The sequence below is a fragment of the Elgaria multicarinata genome, chromosome 11, assembly GCF_023053635.1.
Source record: "Elgaria multicarinata webbii isolate HBS135686 ecotype San Diego chromosome 11, rElgMul1.1.pri, whole genome shotgun sequence".
NCBI classification, from domain to species: domain Eukaryota; kingdom Metazoa; phylum Chordata; class Lepidosauria; order Squamata; family Anguidae; genus Elgaria; species Elgaria multicarinata.
The window spans coordinates 37,720,167-37,737,557 of NC_086181.1; the positions used below are offsets into that span (position 1 = coordinate 37,720,167).

The 17,391-nt window shown below is 44.0% G+C and overlaps 1 protein-coding gene across 1 annotated transcript; it reads right to left on the minus strand.

Annotated features, from left to right (window-relative positions):
- Positions 1-1,577: 1,577 nt before the first annotated feature.
- Positions 1,578-17,313, minus strand: LOC134406493 (uncharacterized). The gene is made up of 6 exons (XM_063137943.1): positions 17,171-17,313; positions 10,920-10,967; positions 8,647-8,934; positions 3,891-4,187; positions 3,403-3,498; positions 1,578-1,968 (listed from the first exon to the last, which is right to left on the minus strand). Exons 1-5 carry the CDS (start codon positions 17,199-17,201, stop codon positions 3,410-3,412), a joined length of 753 nt encoding a protein of 250 aa, XP_062994013.1. The 5' UTR covers positions 17,202-17,313; the 3' UTR covers positions 1,578-1,968; positions 3,403-3,409.
- Positions 17,314-17,391: the final 78 nt, after the last annotated feature.

The window sequence follows — 17,391 nt, forward strand, 5'->3', positions numbered from 1 at the left end:
CGGTAACCTCTTCAACCCTATCCTTTCTCCTCTATCTTTCACATTCTCAGGGACACCACAGTCCCTTTGGGTATCTATGCCTACCTTCTAGGACTTAAGAGGAGCAGGCTATAGGGCGATTCCCAGACCTTTGCCCTCTCTCCAAGCTGTGCAGGCCCTGTCCTCTTTGGTATCTGGTCACTCTAGTATAGCTCCTGCAGCTTTGATGGTTGTGATGAAGAGGAAATTTCCCCAGGTGCTGCATGCATACAAATGACACCAGCTGAAGTTTCCTTTTCCACTCAGTTGTTAAAGATACAGGAGCCCTGTCCTCCTTTCCATATGGTCACCTTAAATAGTAATAATGAGAAGGCGGGAGGTTGGCAAACAGTGTTGTTGTTGTTCTAACGTAAGGAATGTAGAAACAGTTGTAAAGCATGGAATCATGGTTGGGGGAGAAAAGAAACATTAGTTGTGGGTTTCACATTAGTTGTGAACCGCCCAGAGAGCTCTGGCTATTGGGCGGTATAGAAATGTAATAAATAAATAAATAAATAAATAGCCACGGAAAACCGGCACTTTGGCAGACAGCTGCACCTGTTGAATTTCTTCCTAATGTGGCCACAAGGGCCAAAGGTTTGATTTTTTCCCCCTCCCAAACCTTTTGTCCTGATTACATTGTAGTATTGAAAACAATAAAAGTGATAATAAATGATTCACGTCAAGAGCTCTTGTGGTAGAGCAACTAGAGTTGCAGCACCCACCCTCTGGAATACTTTTACAAATGATATTCGACAGGGTCCACCACTTTTGACATTCAGATGTCTCCTTAAAACTCATCTCTTCACCCAAGCTTTCCCTAAAGTGTGATCCAACCAGCTACAGTTTGTAGCACACAGTAGAAGATGCAGTTTTAAGGCTGACTAATTGCAATTGTGTTGTTTTTATTGTCAGGTTGATTATTGTTTTCATGGCATGGCATTTTATCTCTGCTGCTTTGATACCTTTGTACAAATAACAAAATAAGTAATAAATAAAATGACGAAATGCACTAATGATTGAAAACATCAATCAGGTGTAGATAGAGCTCAGGGAAGAAACCCTGTCACCCCTAGATGGTGCTGGATTCCTAGATTCGAAGCCTGGCACAGTGCTAAACCTTGGATCCAGGCATCATGTTCTATCTCTGCTCCTTTCCCTCCCAGCCAGTATGGAAAGAACTGCATTGGATGCCTGGCTGAAGTTGGGAACTCAACCTCATGAAGGGGGTTAAAGGGGGCATTCCAGTGGGCAGAGAAGAGAGGGGACTGGAGAAGCTGGGATATGAGCTATCCCGAGGCCTCTCCAGTCTCCTTTCCTCCACTCTAGAGCCCCTCAGCTAGACAGGCCAAAAGCCCATCTAGCAAAATGCAGAGTGGGAGGACAGCAGAGGCAGAGCTGGAAGTGGAGGCGTCAATAACCTCTGTTTCCCTTTCTGCTCTGCAATGGATGCTTTGTAAGCCTTTGAGCTTGGGGGCTTATAAACACCAAGGGTGGAAAATATAGGATTATGCCCCAAAATCTCTCAAAAATTTGGAAGGGAGAAGCCTAGTTGAGTTTCTATTATTTTTACAGAGATTGTAAACTTATTTTATTTTAAAAAGTGATTGAAACTCGCAGGACAAGAAGATTATGCAAGGCCATCAGATTCACCCCTTCCCATAAAATGGTCGGCACATCAGAAAATCCATTTACAAAAGTCTATTAAAAGATCTGAGTAAGTCCATATAATACAAAGTCATTGGAATAATCTTGACAGAAAATTATATGCCCCTGGTCACTGGATGCTCACACTGCCTGTTATTTTAAGGTTCATATTTTGCTCCTGATGTGTGGTTTATGCGGAAAGCTAATATACAGGCTGGATTATTCTCTGGTTGAAAAGAAGCTGACTGGCTCAGCAGCCATGAGTTGGGGAAGATGGGTATTCCAGTCATCTGAAGAGCAGATCTGAAAACAAAATTAAAAATAACAACAGAAAAAAAACTATTAAAGACCTTCCTGGGTCATAACAACACATCACATCACATCACATCACATCACATCTTTCATTTTTCTGAAAGATCAGCAACCCAAACAGATGCTGAGACATTTTGGATGGAATTTATAGATCCCTAGTATTGGCTCTGAAATGCAATACTTTGGAAATCAGACCGACAAATGTTGTCAATGCACAATAGAAAGGCATAAGAGAGAAGCCATCATTCCTGCAATCTAAACAACCTACTCCTGACTCCCTTTGTATGCATGTTCTGGGGTCCTCGATATACTGAAGTCATAGAATCATAGAATAGCAGAGTTGGAAGGGGCCTACAAGGCCATCGAGTCCAACCCCCTGCTCAATGCAGGAATCCACCTTAAAGCCTGTCTGACAGGTGGCTGTCCAGCTGCCTCTTGAATGCCTCTAGTGTGAGAGAGCCCACAACCTCCCTAGGTAGCTGATTCCATTGTCGTACTGCTCTAACAGTCAGGAAGTTTTTCCTGATGTCCAGCTGGAATCTGGCTTCCTTTAACTTGAGTCCATTATTCTGTGTCCTGCACTCTGGGAGGATCGAGAAGAGATCCTGGCCCTCCTCTGTGTGACAACCTTTTAAGTATTTGAAGAGTGCTATCATGTCTCCCCTCAATCTTCTCTTCTCCAGGCTAAACATGCCCAGTTCTTTCAGTCTCTATTCATAGGGCTTTGTTTCCAGACCCCTGTTTCCAGTCCCCTTCCCCTGGCCCCACTGATGGTTTGGTGGTTTTCTAGCTTTTCTGTCATTCCTCTGCCCCATTCTGGAAGGTTGAAATGTTTCTTCTAAGGCACAGAGCATCATCACACAGGTATCCTGGTTGTTTAGGGCATACTTCAGGAATCTGTGTCCTTCCAGATGTTTTGGACTACAGCTCCCATCACCCCTGACCATTCTGTCTTGGACTGATGGGAATTGGAGCCCACCATAAACCACCTGTTCCCAGCCCCTGACTTTGGGCTCGGAAGATCTAGAATAACACTGAATCAGCTCTGAGTGTGAGGAGGCACCCGCAGGAGGTGAAACAACACCAGGCATGTATATTTCAAATGAGCCATATCAGATAACAATCCAGCCACTGCATTCTGAAACAACATTTTCCATGCACTTGAAAGCCAAAATGAAATTCTCAGACACTGTAGTGTATGCTCTAGTAATCTTCTCTAATAAATTATTGCTGCCGCCTTTTTCTCTGCCTGCCTGTCTCTCTGTCTCTCTCTGTGTGTGTTGGGGATGTGATAATGACGTCATTTTTTTCCTAGCTTAACCACAAAGTGTCTTGAGTCACACCTGCCTCAATGTACTCATTCTAAGGTGTGGGAGTAATGAAATCCCCGACTTCCTGATTCCGGCTTCAGGAAACCTCACTTACCTGTGACTTAAGAAAGCAAGTGGGAGATTAAGAAGATCAGACCATTGATGGTGAAGAAGGACCCACCAATGGCCAACATCCGTGCCCATTGGACACCTAAGCAGGAAGAGAGATTAGAGTTGCTGATTAGATAGTATAACAAAAAGTTGCCACATCCGTTTTCCCCTTGCTGAGTAGGTCGGGTATTCTTATTGAGAATCAGATAAGACTCTTATTGAGAATCAGATAAGAGGTGAAGAGCCTGCCTTGGCCCACACAATGTCTATTAATCATTTAACGGCTCTTCCCGTGAGATTGGCTATTGTTATTTCATCCCTGTGAGATAGGTTAACTTGAGAGGAAGCCTTCTCTCTCTCTCTCACACACACACATATCCCAACCTTGCTTCAATGTCCAGGCAAAGAGCAATCTCTAAGCAAGGCCTGGCACGTTGCTGATGGAAAGGAAACGTTTTCAAATGGGGCTGTTAGAAGGTATTCAGAGCTTACCTGTGCCATTGATGTGGACAGGGTTACTCTTCTTAGAAAGAACAAATCTCCCAGACAGGCGCAGCACATACGCACACCTGAAAGGCCCCAGGTCCTTTGGTTCCATGATGCTCATGTTATACATGTAGATGCTGCCATAAGAAGCCATGGCAGAGACACACTTTCTGTCACCGTAGTACTGGAATTCCTGGATGTCCTTCGCTTCAGGTGGAGCTGAACACCTAAGACTGACGGCGTCTCCCGGGTTGTACAAGTGGAGATCAGGATTCAAAGAGAGAGAGGGAGCGGCAGGGGCCTCTGGGGAAGATAAAATGACCCACATTGGAATTTCATAACGTAATGCAGAAGGCAGCAGCCAGCGTCACTCCTCCATCTTGAAGTATGTGTGCCTCTCTCTCTCTCTCTCTCTCTCTCTCATTGTGTGGCAAGGTATTAAGAAGCATGAATAGAGTTACATATCCATTTTAGGCTTCCCACCACCACCAAAAATGGAAGGAAAGCTCCATTTGACTACGTCAAGCTGGATTCCTTCAACATATATCCCTGTCAGAGTACACTGGCCCTTTCTACATCGCCTGGCCTTCTGGGAGGGAGGGGGAGGATCTCACAATATTCTGCTCACAAGATCCTCCCCTTGGATTCACTCATGGCGTGTGACATCCTGGGAGGAAGGAGGGATGTCATGCCCACCATTTAAATAGCAACAACAACAACAGGGGAGATGAGAGCAATTGCGCTCCCAACAAAAACTTAAGGTGTTTTTTAAAAAAAACTCAAACGCCGCTCCCCCCCCCTTGATGGGCATGGAGTGCCCAAAGAGCTCCATGCCCCATGCCTGTTTCCCATCTCCTCACGTTTACTTGCGAGGAAGTGGGACAAAGCAGGGGCTGGCGCCCACACATCTCTCGTGGTCCCAAGATGGGCCTGGGACCGCAGAAAAAACAGGAAATCCCCTGTTTCCCAGGGTCATCCCTGGGATTCCCTGTGCGTCACTTGGATGCACAGGGATGACCCCGGGGCAAAACAATGGTGTAGAAAGGGCCACTATATTGTGACAACACTTTTCTGCATAAGGCATTTGCTGAGCGCTCGTCATTCCCTACTCGCGGTTGTTTAGACAACAGGGCTGTCTTCACAGCCGCTTCCTTCTCAAACCCCATGCTTTCCTCTCCCAGGGCATCATCAGGTATTCCCACACGGAGAAGGGAATGCAAGGTTTCTGGGTGGCCATCCGGGTACTGGAACCACCCCAGTCCTCTTCCTGGTGAAAGGTGACCAATTGCCAGGTGCCTTCCACCAGGCACCGGTCCCACATGGCCCTGGAGTGACATCAGAGGCCGGAAGCACCATATTAACATTGCTCCAATTGAAATAGTCAGGGTAAATCCCTGACATTTTCAAACCACAGGATTGTGGGAAAGCCCCACGTTGGCCGTGAAGCTGTCCCTGTGTCGTCTAACTGTCGCAGCACAGATCCACAGCCACCATTGGACTTTCCCTATGTATATACAGCCCCAATGTCATAATCCTCCAGTTTTGCTTCTGTGTCTAACCAGAACTTTCTGCAAGTGTTTATTTTTTTTAAGAGCAGAGAGAATGCAGCTTTTAATTGTGAACGTGAAAGAAAGCATGGCTTCTTTTTGTGTAGTTATGCTATTCCACTATACCACAGTGCCACCTAGTGGTTATGTAGTGGAAAAGCAGAAAATGAAAAACTTCTCGTGTAGTGCCCTGGTGTCAATTCTAGGACGAAACCAAAAGAAGATGCAGTGAATACCCTTGTGTAGAAAAGCCATCAGATAAATCTTCTGCTATGTCTCTTGACACCCCAATCCCAGCTACCAATTGTGCTAGTTGCAGCTAGGGTGGCCACTTAAGCATCACCAAAAGAAAAAAAAGGGAAAATGAGGACACTGGTTTGTGTAAGTTCTGCATATGCTAATTTATACATGTGGATGAACACTTAGAAATATTTTAAAAGGAATACAGCACATCTCACAATCATGTGCCTGCTTAATCAACTGTCCAGGGGTTGGATTCAGGATCTGCCTTCTGCGAGAGGAAGGGTTCATGGAGGAGATCCCCCTCCCCCACCACACCGCAGATCATAGCATTCAGCTGGGACTCCTGCCCCTCTGTGTAGCATTTTCAGAAGGATGGAAGGATCACCATGAGAAGGAGGGTGCAGTTGTTCCAGTGTAAATCTAGGTGCGAGGATGATGGGTAACTTCAGGTCCCCTGTTCATGCCTCTTGTAATTCCTTTTCTCTCAGCTAGATGGGGCAGGCTTTCAAACAGAGGACTCCCGCATGTAAAAGAGGGAGTTTACTCTAACATAGCCTTTTTGCAGTGGCCTCTCAGTTACATGGATACCTATGTTGGTAACAAGTCCTTGACTTGGCGTCTACCAGCAGCTACCACACCAGGAAGGAATATCTTCATACCTTACAGCGGGGAGTTGCAGAATTGCTTGCCACTTCCATGTGTCAAATCTCACTATGACAGGATAGGGTGACCATATGGAATGGAGAACAGGGCTCCTATATGCTTAACAGGTGCATAGAAAAGGGGATTTCAGCAGGTGTCATTTGTATGCATGCAGCACCAAGTGAAATCCCCTCTTCATCACAACAGTTAAAGCTGCAGCAGCCCTGTCAGATACAAAAGAGGGCAGGGCTCTGCGGCTTTAACTGTTGTGATGAAGAGGGGATTCCATCTGGTGCTGCATGCATACAAATGACACTTGCTGAAATTCCCTTTAAAGGTTCTGTTAAAGGTACAGGAGCCCTGTCCTCCTTTCCATATGGTCACCCTACATTGAACTATGCTAAAGGGCTCCTCCAGTTTCTTATAGTAAGTCCTATTGATTTGCTGATAGGTGATTAGCTTCTTAAGGTGATTATATTTGATCGCCAAATTTATCTTTTTGCGAAGCGGACAAGAGGGGCTTGCTATTTCCCTTAATTAATTAATTTCAATTAGTGGTACACAAAAATATTATTGATATTGAGATTCCTAGTGCATACTGGGTTGGATCCAGATGAATTCATATTTAGAATAGACTCACTGAAGTCAATCGGAATTCATTTAGTCACGGATAACTTACGTTCCAGTGATTTCAGTGAGACTATTCTGGACATAATTGAGGGTCATACTGGCTAGGGCATGTTTAGAGGTGCAGGACTTTTAAAAAAACATGCATAGGATTCCATCTTAAATCTGAATGCATCCCAATGAAAGGAATTTGACATTTGATCCCTGAAAAGCCGAAATGACGATCATGGCAGCATAAACTGAGCTTTGCTGCCATCTAGTGGTCAGAATTTGCTCCCATTTCTCCCCATCTTCAGCAACTTGAATTTCTTTGAAACCGAAAGTGAGCTAGTTACAGCAACTGTTAGTTAAGAATGAAAGTCATGCCTTGACAGTTTTTATTTTTGGCGTGGCTGGGGAATTTTCTTGAATGCAAATGCATCAAAACATCAGTGTTCCTCTCCTCCGCTCACATGTAACGTAATATTGAAAATAAATGCAAAAGCAATTTATGAGCGTATGTGCTAGGATATACATGGGCAGCGAAAGCCTGGGTCATGTGTAGATGTTCATTCTGATGGCTGCAACTCCAAGGGGTGAGTTTGGGCTCTGAAGAGACTGTTACAAAATCACATATGCCAAGCCAGATTCTTTTCCCAATCCCAAGAACTACAGGAAGCACCAGGCAGCTGGGTCTAGCCATCATTTAAATTTCCCACAATGCAGCTCCACAAGGTCTATCTGGGGTGAAGGCACCTTGTTTCTGGCTCTCACTGCTTAGGGTGACCATGTGAAAAGGAGGACAGGGCTCCTGTATCTTTAACAGTTGTACTAAAAAGGGAATTTCAGCAGGTGTCATTTGTATATATGGAGAACCTGGTGAAATTCCCTCGTCACAGTGACAGTAAAAACTGCAGGAGCCCTGCCTAGCATAACCAGAGGCAAAATAGGGCAAGGCTCCTGCAGCTTTAACTGTTGTGATGAAGAGGGCATTTCACCAGGTGCTGCATGCATAAAAGTGACATCTGCTGAAATTCCTTTTTCGATACAGCTGTTAAAAGATACCGAAGCCCTGTTCTCCTTTCCATATGGTCACCCTACATCTTTAGTGGTTTTTTTTTAGAGAATCTGTCTAGGGGCACAACAGCTAAACAATCCCAGCTGTTGTAACCTTCCGTCATAGGGGAAATGCTCCAGCCCCTTGTTCATTTTAATTACCCCCTTTCTAAACTCTACATGTCAAATTTTTAGTGCCACCAGCATTTAGAATGCTGACTGCACGCAGCATTCTAAAAGTGTTGCACCATAGAGGGAAGTATGATCTTGACAGTTTTATTTTAGATTCCTTTCCTAACTATGCCTGATATAATGACCCTGATCAGAAAGGATGGGGGTAGTAGTGAGGGGCCACAGATTTCCTCAGTGCGGGCCTGCAGGAAATCCTAGATGTCTTGCCAGAGGCCAGGGACACCTTGAATGTGTGGCTGCTGTGAAAAAAGTCAAATGTCATGTTAGGCATAAATAAGAAGTTTGTTCTTTACGGGAAGCTCGTTCTACAGCTTTAACGTCACAAAGAATTAAAGGAAGTCTCTTTGTGGTTGAAAAGTTAAAGGGACTTTGAGCAGGGCCCGGCCTGCTGATATTGGTGGTTGTGAGGAGAGACCACTTTGGAGGCCTCTCCTTGAAGGCACAGGCCACTGACATCTTAGGAGACAGAAACCTACCATTCACACGTAGGGAGATGGTGTTGCTTTGTGGAGAAGTATTGGCTTCCTCCATCCAGTAATCACATCTGTAATTTCCACTGCTGTTCATCTGAGCCTTAAAAGTCAGCTTGCCCTTTTGGAAAGGATTAGGAGCCATTTTGAGGATCTGCTGACCATCCTGATTGAAGAATCTGTACCCCGCCACCGTCCCGTTTTGATAAGCTGAGCAAGTGAGCACAACCTTCTCCCCTTCAAAGTATTCATGATATGGGGGCTCGGAGATGAGTTTGGGGGCATGCAGAGCTCCTGGAATAAAAACAGAGGGACCAAGATGGTAGAGATGAGAAAGCGGAAGAAAACCAGGGAGAACGTGGGCTCAAGATCAGTATTCAAAACATGCCCTGAGATCTGGAAGTCTAGTAGAAATTGTTCTTGGGAAGTCAGAACCACTTGTATTTTGAAATATTCCCATAAAGAACGTGGTAAACTAGCATATCAGGGAGAAAGTGATGCTAAACTGTTCTCCCTAACCTATAGCGGCCATATGGAAAGGAGGACAAGGCTCCTGTATCTAACAGTTGTGTAGGAAAGGGAATTTCAGCAGGTGTCATTTATGTGCATGCAGCACTTGGTGAAATTCCCTCTTCATCACAACAGTGAAAGCTCCAGGAGCTATACTAGAATGACCAGATACAAAAGAGGGCAGGGCTCTTGCAGATTTAGCTGTTGTGATGAAGAGGGAATTTCACCATGCATAGAAGTGACCCCTGCTGAAATTCCATTTTCTCTACAACTGTTAAAGGTACAGGAGTCATCCAGCTTGAATTCAATAGTCAAGGTTCTATGGGCAACCCATTGAATATTTGTTTTTTGTGTTTTACCTGAAGGGAGTTTAAAAGAAGAAGCTCAACATCTGAGAAGAGGAGTCTTCAAAATATTAACGCTGGCTTCCATTTGAGGAGGTTGTTGGTGGGGAGGGGGAAATGTCTCCAGGCTGAATTTGCTTGTAGACATTTGAATTCAGCCTTATTTTGTTTTCCACCATTGGATGATTCCTTTATGGGTTTAAGGACTTTTGCATTCAGGGTTTCAGTGGGGAAAACTTCAGAATAATAAAAGAACAAACAAAAATTGTGGGAGGAACCAGACTGAGAGATTCGTTCATATGAAAAGGAGGAGAGGGCTCCTGTATCTTTAACAGTTGTATTGAAAAGGGAATTTCAGTAGTTGTCATTTGTACATATGGAAAACCTGGTGAAATTCCCTCTTCATCACCACAGTTAAAACTGCAGGTGCCCTGCCCTCTTTTAAATTTGGTCACTCTAGTATAGCTCCTGCAGCTTTAACTGTGGTGATGAAGAGGGAATTTTACCAGGTTGTCCATATATGCAAATGACACCTGCTGAAATTCCCTTTTCTATGCAACTGTTAAAGATACAGGAGCCCTGTTCTCCTTTCATATGGTCACCCTATCTTTGAGTGTTTTGCTCTTAAATGTTTGGGTTTGAATCCCTGCGTATTCCACCACGTTAGGGCTAAATTAGGGTCACCACCTCTTTGTCTGATGGCTGGGCTGCTCACCCTTAATAGCTAAATGGCATGTAAGTACATCATGGTCTTTGCCATGCTGGGAATAGCTGTACCTCTTTGATTTGGCCAGTGCAGATGGGTGAGAATTTGCGCATTTGATAAGAAATTACCAACATTCACAATGTTGGTATTCAGGAGCAAAAGAACTTGTGCTCTTAAAATTTCGAATGGGGGAGAATGTGAATTTATTTGCCCATCCCCATGATGGTTGTTCCACTGAAATACCCGTGTGTGTGTGTGTGTGTGTGTGTGTGTGTGAAACGACTCCAAGATTCAATGGAAGCCACATTCATAGATTGAGCAGAGTACATACGACAGACATTTCACATCAACTTTAGCAATGGATCCGGTGTGGAAATGGGATCAAATGAGAAAGGGACCTGAGCTCAGTAATAGATAAACTGCTTTGTGTGCTGGAGGTCCCAAGCTGAATACTAAAATCCTGAGTATCTAAACCTCTAAATCAGCCACCCCCAACTTAGTAGCCTCCACAAGTTTTGGAGTTCAGTTCCCATCAGCCACCGCCAGCATGGCCAATGTTCAGGAATGCTGGGAGTTGTAGTCCAAAACTACATCTGGTTCTGGAAGGCTGCTCTAGATGGATAATTAAAAGAAAAAGACAAGAGGCCTCCTCTAGAAATACCATCCTTGTTCGAATTGAATTAAAAGAACAACTCTCTGGAAAGAAGTTGGAACATTACCTGTAGATGATGCTGGAATGATCTCGGATGATGATGCTTCCAGGAAAACTGGAAGAGAGAAAGAAATGGGAGGGGGAATACATCTCATAACTAGCATGTAAGTGAGTAAGCCTCTCTGAACTTAGTGGGACTTGCTTCTGAGTAGAGATGCATAGGATTGTGTCGTTCAATTCCTTTCGTGCAGACAGGTCCTAGCACTAAAAAGCAAAAGACATTGCACATCTATTGCCTTTCCCCCCTTAATGGATTTCTTTTTGGTGGTGGTAAAGAAATAGAAGAATCTGTTGAAAACCACTGGAGAGCTACAAATGAGAGACAGCCATGCCTGCACCTCCTGTTAAGTCTTGTGTTTGAGGCAGGGTGATTGCACAATAAAAAATTCATCTGGAAGCACCCTTAATCTGTAGATAATTTATGTGTAAAGAAAATAGAAGGCTGTGGTTTGGAAACAACAACAGCATAAGAAGAGTGATAACACTCAAACCACAAAGTCATCAAAACAACTTACATAGATGAATAATTCAGAAACTTTACAAATGTACAAAGAACAGGCACATCAATATTTATAGGATGTCCACACTAACATTCACAACAAAGCCTGCAATATCAACTCCTAATATACATATAGTGAACTATTCACATGAAGCGTCTTTTATATAAACAGTAGTCCAGTACTAATTGCTGTTTCGAAGATTCTTCCTCAGTATGACGCTGGAAAATAATTCAAAAACACCATACTCAGCATTTATAAGCAATAACATATATTGTTATGCAATGCAAACAAAACAGAAAATATTTCCATTTCAAAAGAAAACCCAACATGCCATGAATTGGGGAGTAGAGATAAACCTAAATGAATCTTCTTCCACACTTGAAAAATTGATTTGGAACTTCCAAAAGTCTAAGTGAGCGCAGGAAGGACTTCTCCCCTGAGTCAAAGCAACACACACACAAACCATCCCTGCGAGGTGGGCAGGGGAGGAGGGAGGGAAGGCAGGCAGGCAGCAGACGTTTCTGGGGGCATAAGGAAGTGAGCCAAGGATAGTTTCAAAGCCAGTAATGCAAACCATCCCTGTGAGGTGGGAGCAGCACAGAGAGATGCCTTTTCTTTTGCATCCCATAACTAACTAGGAGGCTAGGAGGATAAGAGTAAAGCTTTGTGATCCTTGCTTCAGAGTTGATTGACTGCACTGTGATCACAGCCATTATTAAACAACAACAAAATAATAATGTTAATAATAGCAGTACTAATTAATATTAATAGCAATAATAATAACAACAACAATAAGGAGTTGAACCACAATGAAAGCCTGCCTGACTTCACTGAAGAGGAAAAGCCAGGAGAGCTTGGGCTATGGGGTGTAAATATAAAATGGAATAAATGAATAAATAAATAAACAAAGGAGGGGTGGAATTAAAAGAAGCAGTGTTGCTGAATAAACAACAGGAAGATTTTTTTTAAAAAAGGCTATATCTGTCTTTTACCAGTAAGAGGGAAGTGGACATGCCCAGTGGGAGGGGGAATTGTGCCAATTTTGACTGTCCCTGTCTAGGGACCAGTCTTTAAGAAGCAAACTTACACTTCCACTCATGACAGGCATTAGCTTCAGTGTTCAGTCTCTCCATGGGTTACTCTTTGGAGGGCTCTGATGACCCTCCAAGGGTGGGAGAGTGTGTGCACTGGGCATGTCCACATGCCCTAGGGGACCTCATCCCCTTGCACCACATCTATTCAGTTGTTCAACAAGGTTAGGGTGGGTAGCAGTGCTGTGTTTCCTATCTGTTATTTATTTGCTTAGTATATGATTTCAGGTTGTGTTTGTGCATTTGGTGGGGCTACTGTTTTAAAAAAACACTGGGAAAAGTCCGTTCAGACTAAGAAAGAGAAGTTTCCCAGTATCCCAAGTTACCTGTTTTGCCTATCCCCTCCTCCAACTTTGGGATCATGTGATCATGACCGGGAGTTGACTCTGCCCCTCAGCACTTCAAAAAGGTACCTCTCCCGTTTTTTTTACCCGATTTTTCCAAAAATTCTAGCAAGTGAACTGTACCACGCAGAGTGCTGAGAGTAGGCTCAAAATGACCCCCAGCCATGACTCTCTAAGCACAAGAAGTTTCAGAAAGATAGCTTTAAAAACAACACAGTTATCCCCTATTCTTTTCCGCAATGCAATCCTATGGGCGAAATTTTCCAAAATGGCGATCGGATCGCGCTGCAAAAAGAGAAGCGCTCCGCCTCTGGGCGCTTCTCTTCGCCGTGCTTCTAAGGGTCCATGGTCCACTTCTACTCCGCCTCTGGGCAAGGCAGAGCAGGCCAATTCGCTTCTGATTATCTGATTCTAATCGGAGTGGAGCACACCTCTATGTAGCACCCACTCTGACAATAATTCACCTCACCACATATAACTCACAGTGTTTTATTTTATATATAGAAATCCTTCTCCAGTAAACCCCTCTCTCCACATAGTTTGGAGGAAGATAGTTTTTATCCCTTGCCGCAGGCGTATCAAGCGGTGGTGCTTGGCTTGAGCAGGGAGCGGCCGGGTCTGTTGTTCAGAGCCTGTGTTGTGGCAGTGACCATATGGAAAGGAGGACAGGGCTCCTGTATCTTTAACAGTTGCAGAGAAAAAGGAATTTCAGCCGGTGCCATTTGTACTCAAGTAGCAATTGGTGAAACTCCCCCATCGCAACAGTGAAAGCTGCAGGAATCCTGCCCTCTTGATCAGATACAAAAGAAGGCAGATGCAGCTTTTTACAGTTGTGATGGCGGAGTTTCACCAATTGCTGCTTGAGTACAAATGACACCCACTGAAATTCCCTTTTCTATGAAACTGTTAAAGATTCAGGAGCCCTGTCCTCCTTTCTATATGGTCACCCTGCAATGGCCTGAGATAATGACCCTAATTTGAGTCAGTGACCTCAGTCACTGATGATATGGCGGCCACGTATCAAAAATAAACTGCTGAAATACAACTTCTCCGGAGATTAGACTATTTTCTTGTGGTTTGACTAAGGGTAAAAAGGTGGTGGTGTCAATTTGAAAACCACACTGCATATATTAATTGGCTCACCATGGCACAGTGTCAGCCAACAACCTTTTGTGAATGGCAACTGCTAACGTAATCATCACTGTCTGTCCATTTGGCATTCCAATTTCCTCTGGCAACACCAATTACTACTCCTCTTCCCTATACAAGTATATCAATCTGGCAATTTTAATACTTCCTACTGGGGCTGTACATGGACCCCCCCCCCCGATCTGCTCCAGATCCCGATCCACAACTTCCGGAACAGGTCCAATCCACCCTGCATCGATCTGCCTGCACTCCGCTCCGCTGCGGAGCTCTGGATCCAGATCGGAGCTCCGTGTTTTCCCCCAAAGACTTGCATTGAAATTCAAATGCCTATAACTTTTTTACTGTTAATGTTAGACACCCCAAAATTGGCACCATGAGAGCTTATCCATGTATCCACATTCTTACGAAGCTTCAAGCAAATCCGAGCATTCCCTGATTTTTGGTGATTTTTTTTTCATTTTAAGCATCACCCCCTAACCCCAATTCACACCCCTTTCTAGAACTCTGTCAGTTTTCACATTACAAACCTCAAAATCAGCACCTTGAGAGATTATCCATGCATCCACATTCATGCCCAGTTTTAAGCAAAACCGAGCCTCCAGTGATTTTGGGGGAATAATAGAAAATCCTCCACCCCATTTTCGGAAATATCTCCATCACTGTAAACATTAGAAAACAAAGGACAGTATGCCCATAAGGAAACCTGCCCATAGGGATCCATTGCAAAGCGCTTGCCCATAGCAATCAATATGACAGATGATTTGGGGGAATAAAGATTTTTCCTAAATAAGGATCTTCATCTCAGGTGAAGCACTTCAAAAATGTGTGCGCGCACACACACACACACACACCGCAAGAAATCTTAAACAGGGTGAGCATGCAATACAGCTGCCTGAGTCAAAGCAAGACATGCACAAACCATCCCTGTGAGGCGGGCACAGAGGAGGAGAGGCAGCATGCCCCTGTAGCACTGGGTTGTAGGGTTGAACCACAAAGCCCATCATCTAGTACATCTCCCAGGCACCAGGAGAGCAGAGAGGCAGGCAGAGATGTACGACTACGCCATAAATCTATGGGGAAGTAAGTCCCAGCAGATACCCCACAACAACAGCACCCAGGCAGAGGCAGGAAGGCAGGCATGCAGCAAACATTTTTGGGGGCACAGATAAGTGAGCCAAGGATTGCTTCAAACTGTCCCTGTGAGGCAGGAACAGCTCAGAGAGATGCCTTTTCTTTTGCATCCCATAACTAATAGGGGGCTAGGAGGATAAGAGTAAAGCTTTGTGATCCTTGCTTCAGAGTTGATTGACTGTACTGTGATCACAGCCATTATTAAACAACAACAACAACAACAACAACAATAATAATGTTAATAATAGCACTACTACTACTACTACTACTACTACTAATAATAATAATCACAGCAACAATAAGAAGTTGAACCACAATGAAAGCCTGCCTGACTTCACTGAAGAGGGAAAGCCAGGAGAGTTTTGGCTATGAGGTGGTATATAAATATAATAAATAAATAAACAAACAAACAAACGCAGGAGGGGTGGAATTAAAAGCAGCAGTGTTGCTGAATCACAACAACAAGAAGATTTTTTAAAAAAGGCTATGTCTGTCTTTTACCAGTAAGAGGAAAGTGGACGTGCCCAGGGGGAGGTGGAACTGTTGTGCAAATTTGACTGGTCCTGTCTAGGTATCAATCTTTGAGAAGCTGCATCACACTTCAACTCATGGTGCTCCTTGGCTTCTCCAATGGCTAACTTTTGAAGGGTTCTGATGACCCTCCAAGGGTAGGAGTGTGCACTGGGCATGCCCACATGCCCTATGGACATCATCCCCTTACACCACATCTATTCAGTTGTTCACCAAGGTTAGGGTGGGTAGCAGTACTGTGTTTCCTATCTGTTATTTATTTACTTAATATATGATTTAAGGTTGTGTTTGTGTGTTTGGTGGGACTACTGTTTCAAAAAACACTGTAAAAAGTCTGTTCAGACAAAGAAAGAAAAGTTACCCAGTATCCCAAGTTACTAAGTATCCCGTTTTCCTTATTCACCCCTCCAATATTGGGATTGAAAGATACTTCATCAGGTGTTCACAATTGGGAGTTGAATCTGCCTCTCATCGCTTCAAAAAAACCTTACCCCCTCCCGCATTTAGCCATTCTAAACAAATTAATAGCAAGCAAACCGCATGATGAAAAAGTCTGAACTTCTCCACAAAATGACCCCCAACCACCACTCTCTAAGCACAGTAAGTTACAGGGATGTGGGTTTCAAAACAAAAAAGTTATATGCTAATCTTTTTAGCAATGCAATCCTATGGGGAAAAATATCCAAAATGACGGGCGGAGTGCTTCGTGAAAAGCAGATTGATCCGCTTGTGGTCGCTTCTCTTTGCTATGCTTCGCTAGCCCCCGACTTGCTTCTCCTCCACCTATAACGGAGGCGAAGCCCCCTCTTCAGCCCTATTTCCTACATCTGATGAAGTGAACAATGTTCATGGATGTTTATGCCATAATGAATGTGTTCGTCTCAAAGTTGCCACAGGACTCTTTATTGTTTTAGCTGCAACAGACTAATCTAAAAAATAAAAGGCAGGCTCCCCCCCTTAACCATTGTGTTAAGTCACCAAGGCAATTTTTACTTTTGCTCTCTTAAATAGGGCGACCATATGAAAAGGAGGGCAGGGCTCCTGTATCTTTAACAGTTGTATTGAAAAGGGAATTTCAGCAGGTGTCATTTGTATATGTGGAGAACCTGGTGAAATTTCCTCTTCATCACCACAGTTAAAGTGCAGGAGCTATACTAGAGTGACCAGATTTAAAAGAGGGCAGGGCACCTGCAGCTTTAAATGGTGTGATGAAGAGGGAATTTCACCAGGTTCCCCATATATACAAATGACACCTGCTGAAATTCCCTTTTCTATGCAACTGTTAAAGATACAGGAGCCCTGTCCTGCTTTTCATATGGTCACCCTATCTTAAATTTCTTTTTGGGGGAAAAAGAGAGAGATCCCCAGCATTAGAATTTGGCAAGATGAAACTTTGATTTTATTAAGAATAAGATGAAAGCTGAGATTAAAACCCAGTGGAAAGGAGAGAGAGGGGAAATGTAGCAAAAGCTGGAGAAACTTAACAAGAATTTTGAAGAAGGAGCAACATACCTAACATGGGGATGAGGAGAATAACACCCATGGTGAGACAGACGGGACCACTCTACACAGCTCCCCAGAAACTGCCCTTCAGAGTCTCTTGTCTTGATATTTGACTTGCTCTCCAAGGAAGAGAAGGCTGAGAGTGGTCAGCGAAGCACACATTGTCACACTGCTGGGAAGTTCTCCCTCTCATAGGGCGTCACCGATGGGTGCAACTGATTTTGGTACTT